This window comes from Artemia franciscana, chromosome 15, assembly GCF_032884065.1.
Source record: "Artemia franciscana chromosome 15, ASM3288406v1, whole genome shotgun sequence".
NCBI classification, from domain to species: Eukaryota; Metazoa; Arthropoda; class Branchiopoda; order Anostraca; family Artemiidae; genus Artemia; species Artemia franciscana.
This window is the reverse complement of record NC_088877.1, coordinates 13,433,901-13,450,415: the sequence shown is the minus strand read 5'-3', so window position 1 is coordinate 13,450,415 and position 16,515 is coordinate 13,433,901. Positions and strand designations below refer to the sequence as shown.

The 16,515-nt window shown below is 34.1% G+C and overlaps 2 protein-coding genes across 4 annotated transcripts in view; one reads left to right on the top strand and one right to left on the bottom strand.

The window, feature by feature from the left end:
* LOC136036075 (high mobility group protein DSP1-like) overlaps nucleotides 1-16,515 on the top strand; it is a 161,909-nt gene that overhangs the window by 42,379 nt on the left and 103,015 nt on the right. The gene's annotated exons all lie outside the window — the stretch shown is intronic.
* Nucleotides 1-16,515, bottom strand: part of LOC136036640 (cysteine--tRNA ligase, cytoplasmic-like) — a 53,465-nt gene that overhangs the window by 12,226 nt on the left and 24,724 nt on the right. Inside the window, exons 7-10 of the mRNA XM_065718940.1 lie at nucleotides 15,551-15,902; nucleotides 11,754-11,995; nucleotides 6,544-6,781; nucleotides 588-728 (exon numbers count right to left, since the gene is read on the bottom strand). Of these exons, the coding sequence (XP_065575012.1) occupies nucleotides 588-728; nucleotides 6,544-6,781; nucleotides 11,754-11,995; nucleotides 15,551-15,902 (973 nt within the window). The remainder of the gene's footprint in view (nucleotides 1-587; nucleotides 729-6,543; nucleotides 6,782-11,753; nucleotides 11,996-15,550; nucleotides 15,903-16,515) is intronic.

The following is a 16,515-nucleotide window of genomic DNA, read 5'->3' as shown; positions in this document are numbered from 1 at the left end:
TTTAGACAATAAAAAATAAATGTTGATTTAATTTTTAAGTGGATGCCTAAAGGAACTGGAAAACAGAGAATACTGAATAAACTTGTAATATCTATTTTTAGTTTCTTTTTTTTACGCCTGTTTCTGGCAAATTAATGTCTTATTGTTGAAGAAAAAAACAATCAAACTTTGGTTACACGTAAATAAATAGAATTTTATCTTAAAAATTTCTATGACAGCATGGTTGCCGAATTTGAATTTTATGTCAAGCAAGCACTAGTAAAAAAGTCAAATAAATGTCTTATTGTTGAAGAAACGAAAAAAAAAACATCAAAGTTTGGTTACACGTAAATAAATAGAATAAAATAGAATTTTATTTTAAAAATTTCTATGACAGCATGGTTGCCGAATTTATATTTTACATCAAACAAGCACTAGTAAAAAAGTCAAAAATAAAAAGTAAATAGATCACAATAAAATTAATGAAAATATATATAAAAAATATGATGAGTAAAAACTTTGTCAAAAAGTCAGAAAAGAAAAAAACAAATAGATGACAATAAAATTAATGACTTATTTTCCTGGCTAGTGAAATAAAATATTCTTACCACACAAAGCAGCATGCACTGCTTCTTTCTTCATTATGAATGTAGCTATCAGGGTCTTATCTTCCAAAGTGAATGGTTGATAGTCAACAATGACGTCCTCTGGTTTTTGTCGTAGTATAGATTTCACTGCGAGGAAAAATCCTAAAATTGAACTTCACGTTTAAAAACTAATGTAAACTTCACGTAAAGCTCAATGAAAAATTTAATAAAAATAAACTTCACATTCATTAATCAATATTTTACTATTCCATAAAACTTTTAAACAACACATTATTGTCCAATATAGCATAGTTTATACCTGGAGCCATCTTAGGTCTATTCAAACCTGAAAACCGCGATTTTCTAAGATTTTTCCTTTGGCTATTTAACAAAAAATTAAATTTATACGCCAGCATAACATTTTTGTTAGAGCTGCCACCTTGAACAATGCAATTAATTTGGCAAAACTCATTCGCTGAATTCGACAACACTTTTCATCTGTAACAATTTGAATAGTAACTTTCAGGGGATTCACAAAAAAATTCACCTTCAAACTACAGCCACATCTTCTAAAGCTATTTGATGCCATATACGTTTAGCAGATTTTTCATCCATGTTCTTTTTCTTTTCTTTTCTTTTTTTTGGCACCCACTAGTAGCAAAACTACAACTGCAAATGAAGTTCTTTTTCATTAAATCAATTTCTTGATTTTTTCATAATTTAATCAAGCAATCAGATCAATTTAGCCAGCTAACTATATATTTTAAGAAAGGCTTTGGTCTAATAAAGCATATATTAACTAAAAAACTTCTTGTAGTTTCCTTTAAATCCTAATTAGATTTCTGCTATTCTAAGTTTATTCAAACTGATTTCGAATAATAGAGCACAAGAAAGTTTTCTCAGATCAATAGCTAGTTTTTGAGGAGTTCCTCAAGGGACTGTTTTAAACCCAATTTTTTCTAGTCACGACCAATAATATTGGCACAGATACAGAAAGCAGATGGAAGGATGTCGATGACTTAAGGTTAGAGGAAATATGCGCTTAAAGTTACCCCATCAGAGCTGCAGCAACCGCTGAAAAAGTAAGACAGGAGTCAGCGCATTCACTAATGACTGTGAAAAGACTTAATTGTAAAATTTTATCTTTTAAGAATTTTACTACTAATTTTGATCCTTCACCCCTGTCACTGAACAACTAATAGTAAACAAACCAACTACTAGGAATAACGGTCAGTTCTTATTTCAAGAGGCAGGTGCTCACTGCAGAGTTGGTGAAGATAGGCAACGCTAGCTTACAAATATTAAAATTTTGAAAGAACTTAGTGTGTTCCATTATTCCATCTTTTAAGAACCTACAGTACCTTTATTATACCACTTTTAGAAAATGCTGCTCCGGCACCGCATTTTGGCTTAACTTTGAAACAATCAGGCCGTATGGAAGAAAATCTGAAGGGTGCTCTTGTTACTATTTCCCGCGGCTCATATTCTGAATTATTAGTTAAAACTCATTTAGTTTCGCTGGAGTAAAAAAGGCTAAAGCCGCTTTTTATTCTTTTTTGAAATTCTTGAAATTCTTCCCTCAAATTAGATCCCCAAACAATATCCAAGGATTGTCACGGGGCCAGTCCCGAAGCTGAAAGAAATAAACGCGAAACATGTGCGTTATGAAAGAATGTTTGTCCCAAGTATAATGTAAACCTTTGATAAACTATATATTTAACTTTTTTTCTTTTTTTTACTTATACATTATATTGACTGATAATAAGTATTTATGACGCAAACCGTAATTTGTCAGTAGCCAATGAGTGTTTTTCCTAGAACAAAATGATCTGATTTACTGATTAAGATATATATGGTGACGTAAGTTTCCACCAAAACAAAGCCATCAGATTTTGTTTCCCCTGTCTTTGGTACTTGATAAAATGAAAGTGGAAAAAAGGAACTTGCCACAGTACCAAGTTTCAATGCCCAGCAAAGAATTCCCCAAATAATTTTAGCACACTACCCTAGGCTATTACTAAAATAAATCGAGCATATTGATATCCAGGGTGCGCATAGTTTACATTAGGGCACACTAGGTAAAATAGTACCAGGGTAAACGGGTAACCAAAGAGTATGTGTAACTTACAACACTCAAAATTGGATCTATTGTCGACAAAATCACTACCCCCATCAAGCGTTTGGCGTTTCTTGACATTTTTTCATCAATCCATCAGATTTGGTTTCCCCTGTTCTTGGTACTTTAAGAAATGAAAGAGGAAATAAGGAACTTTACACAGTAGAAAGTTCTGATTATAACAAGTAATTGCTGGCTAAACCGGACAGGTGAGGAATGATCCCTTAATAAAATAATGAGAGTTTGAAATAAACACGCGATACGTAAACTAGATCAATCTACAATGAAATGATTACTGTAGAAGGTCATTCGGAAGCTGAAATAAATAGGACAAATGACACTCAGTGTACGCGTGACTCATAGTTATTCTATGTTTAGTACTTTTTCCCCAAAAACACCTCTACATTGACAATGCAAGAAAAATTAGCATCTATTTCTAACAGTAGCCATAGTTTGAGAATGCTATTTATTTAAATTTAGTTTCAGGTAACTTAATATTTTAACCAAATTTCTGTTGCAAGGTATGGTGCCTTACATTTGCAACTTAGCAACATATTTTAGCAAATAAAAGTAACACTATGCCTCGAGGCGGCCAAATTTTTTTTTGTTTTCTTTTAAACCTCGCATAAAAACAATCGAATCAAAAGTAAAAAAAGTGTCTAAGGATACTATTCTAACTCTATACCAATCTAACCCTTCGCTATTGCAAAAATTACAATATGTTCTGTTAATTTTCGCCTTCTTTTGTGAGGAAACCAGCAAAAAGTTTGGTGACAGTGAGGGTCATACCGTAGATAAAAAAGAAATATAAACCAACAAAAAAAATAAATAAAACAATAAAAACGAAAAAATAGAAACTGTCAGAATTCAACGTCAGTCTGTAGTCAAGATAAGTTTTTAAAAAATGAATTTTATTAATTGAAGAATGGAAAGAAAATACACTAGCTAACAAGAATCTGACAAAAGGATTTTATCAGGATCTGTTATTTAAGGATTTTTTTTTTCAGAAAGGGGAGGGGGTACAAAAATTATTTTAATAACGCATCAAAATTTGTTTATATTCATCTTTGTACGTTTCTACGAATCGGAAAAAAAATTTCGGGCGGGGGAGAGGGTGAAATCCCCTAACTCCCCTTCTCCCAGGATAAAAATAAAATAGCTACCCTGCATGTACTAGTATTTCCTTGAATGAATATATTCCATTTTTTTATATTTTTTTCAGCAGAGCCTTTTTTAGTTTCATTCACTTTTCAGCTGTTGTATCATATTTAGGTTTAATATAAATGAACTGAATAATAAACAAAAATTTTCGAAATTTAATTTTTTTTAAAGAAAAACACTTCAACTTGGTTTTCAGTTTTTCCTATATTTTGTAAATGAAAGTGGAAAACCCATCTTAAGGAGTGGAGTCTTTCAAATGAGCCCTGATTGACAGATAATGTTCCCTACTCAATTCTTTCTTCTTAATTTTAATTAAGTTTAATTAATTAATTTTAATTAAGTCGTGTTTCCAAACAACCTAGCGCCTAAGTAAACATTAAAGACAAAATTCAACGATAAGCGGTATTAAAGATAAGTCATAATAGGTACCCCTCAGTATATCATTATGTGGGATATCGCAACTAACGGGGGGAGGGGCTGATTTCAATTTTCACACAGTTTGTTCAGAAGCATACCCGGTACTTGTATTATATACACCCTATCCAATATTCTTCTAATATGTTTCTCTGACGCTCAATCCTAATGAAACATACCCACGTAAGATAAAAATATAATACTTTAGAAACAAATTTGGGCTATATATTTTCAAAGTAGGGGGAGGGGGGATGAAGTATAGCAGGTTTGCATGCCTAATGTGTTAGGTACAATTATTCTTCATATTATGAAGTAAGAATTGTTTTCTTACTTCAAACTGTCCAAATACTTTATTTCCTCCCCCCTATTGTGTAAACATATAGTCCAAATTATATTTTTCCTCTATTCTGTCCCTTCTCTTTGTCTTATCTTACGGTAAGCTGAAAGAAACTAACGAAAACAATCGATTCTACAATGCGTCAATGAATGAGCAACTTAAGCGATAGGGGATTTGCCAAGTACCACAAACCCTTGCAACAACTATTACTGAGAATCTAAGTATTGAGTTCACATTTCGTATTTGGGAAGTTCTTAACAAGAATTAAATAAAAAACAAGTTTTTTTTTTCATGAAAGTAAGGAGCGACATTAAAACTTAAAACGAACAGAAGTTCCTTCGTATATGAGAGGGGCTGCTTCCTCATCAACGCCCCGCTCTTTACGCTAAAGTTTGACTCTTTCTCTCAACTCTTCTTTTTATAACAGTAAAAACATTAGCATAAAGAGCGGGGCGTTGATGAGGAAGCAGCCCCTTTCATATACGAAGTAATTTCTGTTCGTTTTAAGTTTCAACGTCGCTCCTTGCTTTCAGTTAAAAAAAACTGTTTTTTTTATTTAATTTCTGAACGTTTTTGAATCAATGCACATTTTTTTGGGGGGTCTCCGCAGAGGAATAAATAAACGAAATTTGTATATATATTTTTTTTTGGCTAAATGGCTTTCTCAGAATTTTTATCGAATGATTTTGAGAAAAAAAGAGCGGGGGAGGAAACCTAGTTGCCCTCCAATTTTTTGGTTAATTAAAAAGGCAACTAGAACTTTTAATTTTTACGAATCTTTTTAGTAGTAAAAGATATACGTAACTTATAAATTAGCTTACGTAAAGAACTTTTGTATTCTCATGTTTTTATTACATATATGAGGGGGTTCGCCCCCTCCTCAGTACCTCGCTCTTTACACTAAAGCTTAAATTTTGTCCCAATTCATTAAGAATGACCCCTGAATCACAAAAACCGTAGAATAGATGCTTGAAATTACTAAAAATACTTTAGCGTAAAGAGCGAGGTATTATGAGGAGGTTAGCCCCTCATATGGGTAATAATTTCTGTTCCTTTTAAGTTTTAATGCTGGTCCTTACTTCCAGCTGAAAAAAACTTATTCATATTTATTTTTTCACTGTTTTTTTTTTTTTTTAAATAATGCTAGTAAATCCTGCGCTCCCTTCATGGAAATTTTCTTCCCCCATGACAAATTCCTCGATGTAAAGTTCCCTCAGCATATCCCCCTCTTCTCAACCCCTCCCCCAACCAAAAAATCCTCCTGAAAATGCCTGTACACTTTCCAATAACCATTACTATATGTAAGCCCTGGTCAAAGTTTGTAACTTTTACCCCCTCCCAAGAAGACTGTGGGGGAGTAAGTCGTCCCCAAAGACACAGTTATAAGGTTTTTAGACTACGCTGAATAAAATGTCTATCTCAGAATTTTGATCCGTTGACTTTGGGAAAATAATTAACGTGGGAGGGGGCCTAGGTGCCCTCCAATTTTTTGGTCACTTAAAAAGGGCACTAGAACTTTTCATTTCCGTTAGAATGAGCCCTCTCGTAACATTCTAGGACAACTGGGTCGATACGATTACCCCTGGGGAAAAAAACAAACAAATAAACACGCACCTGTGATCTGCCTTCTGGCAAAAAATACAAAATTCCACATTTTTGTAGATAGGAGCTTGAAACTTCTACAGTAGGGTTCTCTCATACACTGAATCTGATGGTGTAATTTTCGTTAAAATTCTATGACTTTTAGGAGTGTTACCTCCTATTTTCTCAGGCTCTTAACTTTTGATGGGTAGGACTCAACTTGATGAAACTTAAATATTTAAAATCAGCATTAAAATGCGATTCTTTTGATGTAGCTATTGGTATCAAAGTTCCATTTTTTAGAGTTTTGGTTACTATTGCGCCGGGTCACTCCTTACTACAGTTTGTTACCACGAACTGTTTGATACTTGCCTTGAATTTCCGTTCAGTGGTCATAGCTTTGTTCATTGTGTTCTCTGAGTAGTCCAAGCCATCTCTCCAGTGGTGCAGTAAATACAGAAACCGGAGCTGCCTAGCACTATGCTTCTGTAAGGCCTCGCCGATGGTTATGAAGTTCTTCAGTGATTTTGACATTTTACAACCAGCAATCGTCAAATGACCAGTGTGGAGAAAATAACGAACCCAATTGTCGTTACCAAAACAAGCCTATAAAAAAGAAGAAAAAAACTCAGAAGCAGAGGCGGTTTTAGGGCGGGAGTTGCCCTGGGCAAAGAAATTGTAGGGACGCAAAATTTCAAATAAACAATTGAACGGTTGTGATCTTTTTGGGACTTTGAAATTTACTTAAAGTAAAACTAAATAGAGGGTGCAGTTAATAAATCAAAATCAATAAAAAAAATCAAATAACAATAATTAAATTAGAATAAATAACAATAATTCAAATAATTAATTGAAAAATACTTAAAAAATAACTTATTAGTTAATTAATAAACTGAAAATAACTTTGTTCATAAATAATTTTTTTATTTGGCCTAAAAATGTTGATGGAGCCCCCCGGGGGGAGGGTAATTCATTTTTTTTGCCCAGGCGCAAGAGAGGCCAAAGCCACCCCTGCTCAACAGGCTCTTCAATTGCTGTTATTCTGAATACAGTATCGTAAATCGATAAAAAAGAAATTAAAAATGTAAAAGTGCAAAAAAACAAATGCATGCAAAATTCGAAGTACATAATAAACGAAAAAAAAGACAAAATTCAACCGAGCAAAAAGTGGATATTGAACGTGTTTTGGCTATTCTTCATACCAGGACAAAAGAGGTGACCAGAGTTGATATTTTCACCCAAATCAAATGTTTTTGAAAACTCTCCTTTCTCAAAAAATACTTTATACATATCCTCAGGATTTTCTCTGTTCAAATACCAATATAAAAACAAAGTACTTATTAATTCATTTATGAATAAAATGAGGTAAAACTGTACCAAATTAAACTTGAAGCTTAAAACCAAGCGAGCATTTCTCATTATACAAACAGCAGGTTTCATTAATATGGTAAGGAGCTAATCTACTCTGTGTTGTATCACGGCTGGAGAATCGAGTTGAAACTTCCAGGATATTTCTAGGGGGGGGGACATGGAATTTTATGTTGTTGGAAGAGGTGAAAATCTTTTTTCAGGTACTCACAAAACCACGAGCTACGTTTTTTTTTCACGCCTGTCATTCGACAAGCTCTGCTGCGAATAGAAATTTGTGGTTATTTCAAGTTGTGTTTTGGCTTTTCCCTCAATGTATTTTTGGTGACTCATTTAAAGCGTTTTTCAATTTCTTGTCTAATGATAAAACCGTTTGACTCCTGGTCAAAAATTTTTTGCAGTGAACAAATATGGTCAATATACTTCTCAATATTTATAAGCCATAGATAGCATCGATCGTATTTAACGAGATGACAAAAAAGGGAAGAAACAAAAAGACACAACAACAACGAGGGTAATTCTCAATCAGTGAAAAAGAAAAATGAAAGAAAGTCGATATCTTGGCCAGAACCTCTGCTAATCCGTCTTCAATGCTTAAAACCAATAATAATAGCAAAAAAAAGAACCCATAACCTTACGAACCCCGCAAAGGAAAATTTAAATAAAATGAATAGCCACTTTATTAGACGAAGGAAAGAGGTGATCGAATCACAAGCATAAAATCATAAAAGAAACGATCGTTCAAAGGTGAGACTGAATACTAAGTCTGTAAAATGCTAAAAAAACGATTCTCTCCTTCAACCACCACCCAAAATTACATGGTATTATTATTCAACACCAGCATAACCATGGAAACAACAGCCAACACAAAACGAACCCCCAAAAGGTATGTCTGGTACCACAGCATGTATACTGCTTCATTTCGGATGGAACAAACTAATCGACCATTTATTGTGATGAAAAAAATAATCATGTATTGAATATGTCTTTGTTAGGTTATCATAAACAAGGTTTTTTACAATATCGAAAACACTAACGGCAATGATGATTATTTTGATCTACTTTAGCCCTTCATGCTTCTAAAAATCCATATAATTTAGTTTATTTTGGTTTTTAAAGGGAAAAACAGTGTCCAAAATAAATTTTTGTCACAATTTTTAAGAGACCAATAAAAAAAAAGAAGCACATAGAAAGACCTTGCCTTTATAAAAAGATGTTTTTCTAACATTATTGTTTAAATTTCTCTAATAAAAAAATTCAATACACGTAGAGACAGGCTGCCTCTTAAGAAATGAAAAAATTTGTGTCCAATCTAATTTTCGAATGGTCATATGGCTTGAACTCTAGCAAAATTCTAAGAATCAATAGATTGATTTAAAAGGAAAATCAGAGGCTTAATGCCGGTCGGGATTTAAAATAAACCTCTGAGACTTGAGGTCCTTCTAAATATCAAAATTCATTAAGACCTGATTACCCACTCGTAAGTTAAAAATACCTCTTCTATTCTATTTTTTCTCTCCCTTCAGCCTCTCAGATGGTCGAATCGGGGAAACCAACTTTATCAAGTCAATTTGTGCAGGCCCCGGACAAGCCAACCCATTTTCCGTATCCTAGCACGTCCAGAAGCACCGACCTTACCAAAGCACTGGCCCCCCTAACTCCCCCAAAGAGAGTGGATCCAATTCGGTTACGTCAATCACGTATCTATGACATTTTCTTATTCTATCCCACAAGTTTCATCCCGATCTCTCCACTTTAAGCGTTTTACAAGATTTCCGGTTTCCCCCTCCTACTTCCCCCAATCCCACCCCCCCAACTCCCCCCAAGAGAGCAGATTCAGTCCAGTTATGTCAATCATGTATCAAGGACTTGCGCTTACTCTTCCCACCAAGTTTCATTCCGATCTCTCCACTCTAAGCGTTTTCCAAGATTTCTCATTTCCCCTTCCAACTCCCACAATATCACCGGGTACGGTCGGGATTTAAAATAAGAGCTCTGAGACACGAGGTCCTTCTAAATATGAAATTTCATCAAGATCTGATCACTCATTCGTAAGTTAAAAATACCTCATTCTTTAAATTTTTCCTCTTCCTCCAGCCCCCCCCCCGATCGTCGAATCGGGAAAACGACTGTTATCAAGCCAATTTGTGCAGGACCCTGACACGCCTACCAATTTTCATGGTCCTAGCACGTCCAGAAGCACCAAACTCACCAAAGCACAGGAAATCCCCCAACTCCCCCGAAGAGAGCGGATCCGTTCCAATTATGTCAATCACGTATCTGGAACTTGTGCTTATTCTTCCCATCAAGTGTCATCCCGATCTCTCCACTCTAAGCGTTTTCCAAGATATCTAGTTTCCAAGATTTCTGTTTCCCCTCTCCAGCTCCCTATGTCCCCAGATCCGATTCAAATTGAAAATAGAGTATCTGAGACATAAGAACTTTCTATATATCAAGTTTCACTAAGATCCAATCACACATTCGTAAGATAAACATACCTCAGTTTTCAGTTTCCGGTTTACCCCACCAACTACCCCCAATGTCACCAGATATGGTCGGGATTTAAAATAAAGCTCTGAAGCACAAGATCCTTCAAAATATTAAATTTCATTAAGATATGATTACCCGTTCGTAAGTTACAAATACTTTATTTTTCTAATTTTTCCAAATACCCCCCCCCCCCCCCAACTCCCCCAGAAAGAGCGGATCCGGTCCAGTTATGTTAGTCACGTGTCTTGGACTTGTGCTTATTCTTCCCACCAAGTTTCATCCCGTCTCTCCACTTCTTCAGCGACCACAAGTGATGACGAAAATATAATACTTTAGTAACAAAATTATGGAAATTACAACACAGAATGATGGAAAGTAGGCCGCCGAGAATGCATTACATTAAATACCTAACCCAACCACCTCTACATATTAAACGTTTAAATAAAATATACCTGCATAGTACTTTAACTAACTGAGACTAAGCTAATTATCTCCGAATACAGACAGAGAAATCGATTTTACTTTGATCAAGAACAAGTGTGTTCAGTAAAACTTATAAATACCGAAAAGGCTATAAGGTAACGAAAATATCACGTTTCAGAGAGAAGTTTTCCAGGACGTAAGCACAAACTAAGTGATAGTTTGCGCAGGGGAACGAGCTTCATTGCCTAATTATGAAAAGAGGAGGGGCAAAGACCTTAAAATCAGGTCAAATAAACGTCCAAACGTTCCGTTTTCGACGGAACACCTTAAATTAGGTATGCTTTTCTCAGATCACAATGCCTTTCTATGACGAACAAATAAACGTTCAAATGGGAATAGATCCATTTATTTAGACAGGATAAATCCAATTGGCCCTCAGGCAATATGAGGAGTGAGAGAAACTTTGAATATACGCGTGTGGATCACAAATACAGTGATGACGGTCGCTGCATATGTGATCAAAATATCTAGACTATTGCATCTGTTCTCCCTACATAAATAAATGGATTTATCCCCATTTGAACGTTTATTTGTTGGTCAACGACATTATGGTCTGAGGAAAGGCATTATGGTCTGAGGAAAGCATACCTAATTTAAGGTGTTCTGTCGAAAACCCAGGTCGGTATCACGAGTTCCAAAACACGAAATCAATGTCCTTACAATTTGGCCATTCCTAACTTTTGATCCACATGTGTATATTCAAAGTTTCTCTCACTCCTCATATAGCCCGAGGGCCAAGAATTGGAATGAAGACAGCAGTAGCGGCTCTCTTTACTGGCGATTCAGGTGAAAAGAAACATACCTAATCCTTACGGGGATCAACCTATCCCTTAACTCTATTGCAGCTTCTGAAAGCCGCCAAGTACTATTGCATGGAGTTGAATCTTGACTTTTGTAAAACCCTGAAATTGTACAGAAATATCTACTGTCAGGAGGACATAGAAGCTATAGGAAGATAATATCACTTTTAATAACAAGTAATTTAAAAGGTTCTTTCTTTTATGTTTGGTAATTTGACATTTTTTTAAATTGAAAGTCGTATATTAACAGTTCATTTAGAAAAATCGATAAAAAAAATCGAAAAGAGGAAAAGAAGATACAATGTAAAGAATTAATAAAAAATAATCATTTGAAGCTGAAAATAGTTAAATATTGACTCCAAATACTACATCACGGAAGAGACAGATATATGAGCTAAATCAATTGCTCGAAATATTTCTTAAAAAGACAGACTAACCTCTGATTGAGCCAACTCATTATCATGATGTGGAAACTGTAAATCTTCCCCACCAGCATGAATATCGATGGACTCCCCGAGGATGTCCGATGCCATAACGCTGCACTCAATATGCCATCCTGGCCGCCCCATTCCCCATGGAGATTCCCAAGAAGGTTCGCCTGGCTTACTTACTTTCCATAAAGCAAAATCGTTTGGTGAACGTTTCTCGCCTAGTCTTTCTTTGGATATGCTTAAGTCTCCTATAAAGGAGCACATAGTCAAGGCTGCACATTTAAAAAAACAAAGCCTTAAAAGTTCAGACAAACGGGGTGAGGACTGAAAGTTATGCAAGTTCCTTATTGTTACTTTGATACCTTAATTACTTTCATACCTTAATTACTTTGATACCTTAATTACTTTGATACTTTTTTTTTACTTTGATATTAGTTTTGATACTTTGATGAAATTTTGATGTTGATAGAAATACTGATTTTGATGGGAATTTTGTAAAACTTTAAACTTTTTGCAATCAAAAATGAACAAAATTAATTAAAAATTAGTCTTTTAATTTTTCTAAACTGATTAAAATTAACTAAAAACGAACAGAAACTAATTTTGAAAAAAAAAAACTGACGGGAATTTACATGAAAAAGTGTAACAACGTGCTCAAACCACTAAGATTCCTTACAATTGTCCAACGAATTTCCCGATCCGTTGGAAAATTTTGGACCATCTGATCTGGATTTCTGAATCATTCTAAAATTATGATTTATATACATACTTTTAGCCTATATACTTTTATAAATATATTTTTCACTAAGCTTCATAAGTATAGTTTTCGCTATATATAATTTTTACTACGTTTTGTAAGTATTTAGATAAAAAAAAGAGAGTACCGTTTGTTATCTTGAGAATCTCGAATCACTATGTGACTTAAGGTAGAAATAAAAAAAAAAAGTCCAACTACTTAAGGGTACTCTACAGTACCCTGGTTTATTTTTTCTAATCTAGTTTATTGTTCTAATCTTGTAAATTTAGTTTATTTTTTTAACTAATACATAGAAAAATGCAAGTTCTGAGAAAAAACGTAATATCATTGATCCACAAAACTAGACTCTATTACTCTTTATTACTATATATTATATATTATTTTATATTATGTTATAGTATGTACATTATAATAATTCTATATTATTGTATATATATATATATATATATATATATATATATATATATATATATATATATATATATATATATATATATATATATATTGTGTATTGTTGCATAAACTGAATTTATAAGTATCCTTAAGGTCTAGTTAAACAGACAAATAGATTGAACAATCGAAACACACAAAAAATCGAGAATAATTCCAAATTTTCAATTTTTGAAGTCTGGATAAAAGATTCTACAACTTTCCGTGATTTTAAAGGAGAGGTTTTCTAATCCTAAATTTCCACTAGAAAAAAGAAGAAAAGAGCACACAGAAGGAAAGAAGTTATTCGAAGAATGTTGATAAATTTAAAATTAATCTGCTTTAGTTTGGTATCCGCAAATGCCATTAAAATAAGCACAGAAAAATGGGTAATTCTCCAATAAACATCAGAAATTTATTAACTAAAGATGCTCATTTTGGCAGATTACTTGATCTACACCTGGGAAAATCCACTGACACCTCTCCCCCTCCTACGCCCTAAAATCTTTGGCTGTATCCACTTGTGAATATAGGCAAATTAGACGAGTCCTTTGCTTAGGTAGGCTTGTAGTCTTATGCTAATTTTTTTGAACATATTAATTCGATATGAACAGGTAACTAGAAATTTATCACATTCCACAATAGCTATGAAACGTGTGCTCTTTGAAACACTGACAAAAACAAGAGCCAAAAGCTCATATGGCACTTGTGACGACATCGGAACCTAAAATATAACAATTTTCATCATCCTAGCACGTCAAGAAGCACTGAACTCGGCAAAGCACTGGAAATCCTTCCAACTCATCCAAAAAGATCGAATCTGGTCCGGTTATATCAACCGCGTATCTAGAACTTGTGCTTATTCTCGAACTCGCCAAAGCACTAGAAATACCCCCAAATACTACAAAGAGATCGGATCTAGTCCGGTTATGTCAATCACGTATCTAGAACTTGTGCTTATTCTTCCCATCAAGTTTCATCCCGATTTCTCCACTCTAAGCGTTTTCCAAGATTTCCGTTTCCCCCTTCACTGCCCAATGTCCCTGAATCTAATCTGAATTGAAAATGGAGCAGCTGAGACATGAGATCTTTCTATATATCAAGTTTCATTAAGATCCGATTACCAATTCGTAAGCTAAACATACCTCAATTTTCACGATTTCCCCTCCTTTTGGCCCCCCCCCAAGATGGTCGAATCGGGGAAACGACTGTTATCAAGTCAATTTGTGCAGGTCTCTGACACGCCTGCCAATTTTCATCGTCCTAGCACGTCCATAAGCACCAAACTCGCCAAAGCACTGGAAATCCCCCACCCCCAACTTCCCCAAAGAGAGCAGATCCTGGTCCAGTTATGTCAATCACGTATCTAGGCCTTGTGCTTATTCTTCCCACCAAGTTTCATCCCGATCTCTCCACTCTAAGCGTTTTCCCAGATTTCTGGTTTCCCCCTCCAACTCCCCCCAAAGTCAGTGGATCTGGTCGGGATTTAAAATAAGATCTCTGAGACACGAGGTCCTTCTAAATATCAAATTTCATCAAGATCCGATCACCCGTTCGTAAGTTAAAAGACCTTTTTTTCTAATTTTTCAAATTAACTCCACTAACCCCCCGATGGTCGAATCGGGGAAACGACTATTTCTAATTTAATCCGGTCCGGTCCCTGATACGCCTGCCAACTTTCATCGTCCTAGCGTATCTGGAAGTGCCCGAACTAGCAAAACCAGGACAGACAGACAAACCAACAAACTGATAGAAATTGCAATTACTATATAGCACTTGGCCAACAGGCAAGTGCCATAAAAACTAGATCTTGTCCAAAAGAACTTCTCTATGACAATTTCAGATGCTCATTTAGGTGACTAAATATTTAATAATAACCTCTATAAGAAACGGTGACTTGATTCCAATATCTAAGTCTATTATGAAAGAAAGTTTAAAATGGTTATGACAAGTTATGACATGCAAAAGAAAAATACTTCAAGAAATCAAACAAAGCAGTAATTTACAATAGGCTTAAAAACATAATTGAATCAAAAACACATCAAAATAAGATAACTAAAATCTAAAATAGTATTCGAACTCTAGAAAAAAAAAGAGAAAAGGCAATGCTGATAGAATATTTTCAGACTTAAAGGAAAAATTATCTATCTTGGCTATTTTCAATTACTCTTTAATATGGAGTCTTGTAGCAATTTCAGAGTAAAACAGATTGGAAAAAAATCACGTATATACAATATGGAGTTTAAATCAATACTATTTATTTATTAATATATATATATATATATATATATATATATATATATATATATATATATATATATATATATATATATATATATATATATATATATATATATATATATATGTATATATATATATAATTTGAAAAAAACTGTTTCAACCAATTTTGATACACAATGGAAAGTCCAGATTTAACCTCTTCCCTCCATTTAAATTGAGTTGAACCCACCTAAAGTGGGTTTCAAATACACCACCACCCCTGCACGGGTTTTAGCCGTGTAGGTCACCTACAGCTAATAATATTCCTTCTTTTTTTGGCCCAGTCACTATATTTCTTTGAATAGCTTTTTTTCGAAGCGAATATATTACAGCTTACCTTCTCCTTCTTCTAAAGCTTTAGTATTTCCATACGCCTCTGGTCTTAACTTTGCATAAAAATGTCCATCACTTCCATCAAACTCATTAACGTCAAAATACACAGATCCGTTGGATTCATAACCATAACCTTGGTCAATGATTTTTTGGATAAAGTCAACTATAGGGGAGATATATTCAGATACCCTTGTCACAACATTAGGAGGCAGTACATTAAGAGACTCCATATCTCTGAAAAATGCATCTTCAAATTGTTTGGCAGTGCTTGCAAATATACTTTTATCACTTACAGTGGCACCTTCCATTGTGTCAAGCCAATTGGAAAGAACATCTCTAGCTAGCTTGAGGTAAACCTTTAAAAAAAAAATGAAGTTTCAATTTTGTCAAGTCTAAAATAAAAAAATAAAAATAAAAGAAAAACAGAACACACAAATAAAATAAACCAAAAAACATCAAATAAAAAGACACAAAGAGACAGGATTTCTCTACTTTTTCTGGTATTTTTAGTTCTGGAGAGCTTTAACATTTCTGATCAAGATCAATTTTTTTTGGTGTTCATTTTTTCATCATGCTTTTACTTCTTTTCTTTAAGTTTAAAATATTTAGTTAGTTTTTATTTCTTTCGCTACTTTAGATGCAATATAGCCCCACAAAGAATGTAGTCTCTTCTTTGGTATATTTGAGTAAATTCTTTTAGCACCAAGAAAACTGATGTTTAAACCAAGGCTAATCTTTCTAAACGTAAATGCTCCTCTTCATATACACCCAGTGTATAATAATTCGCTAAAGGATGCCCTTAAATTTTGAGCACGACCATAACTTTATTTTGTTCCGTCTTAAGTTCTTGGTAAACGTTGCATTTTGTTTCAGTGATTTAAAAGCGCATATGTGCAAACAATTAGCTAGCTTTCCTCATAGAAAAGGTAGTACATTCGTGGCAAATTATTTTGAATATAGAGAACATGA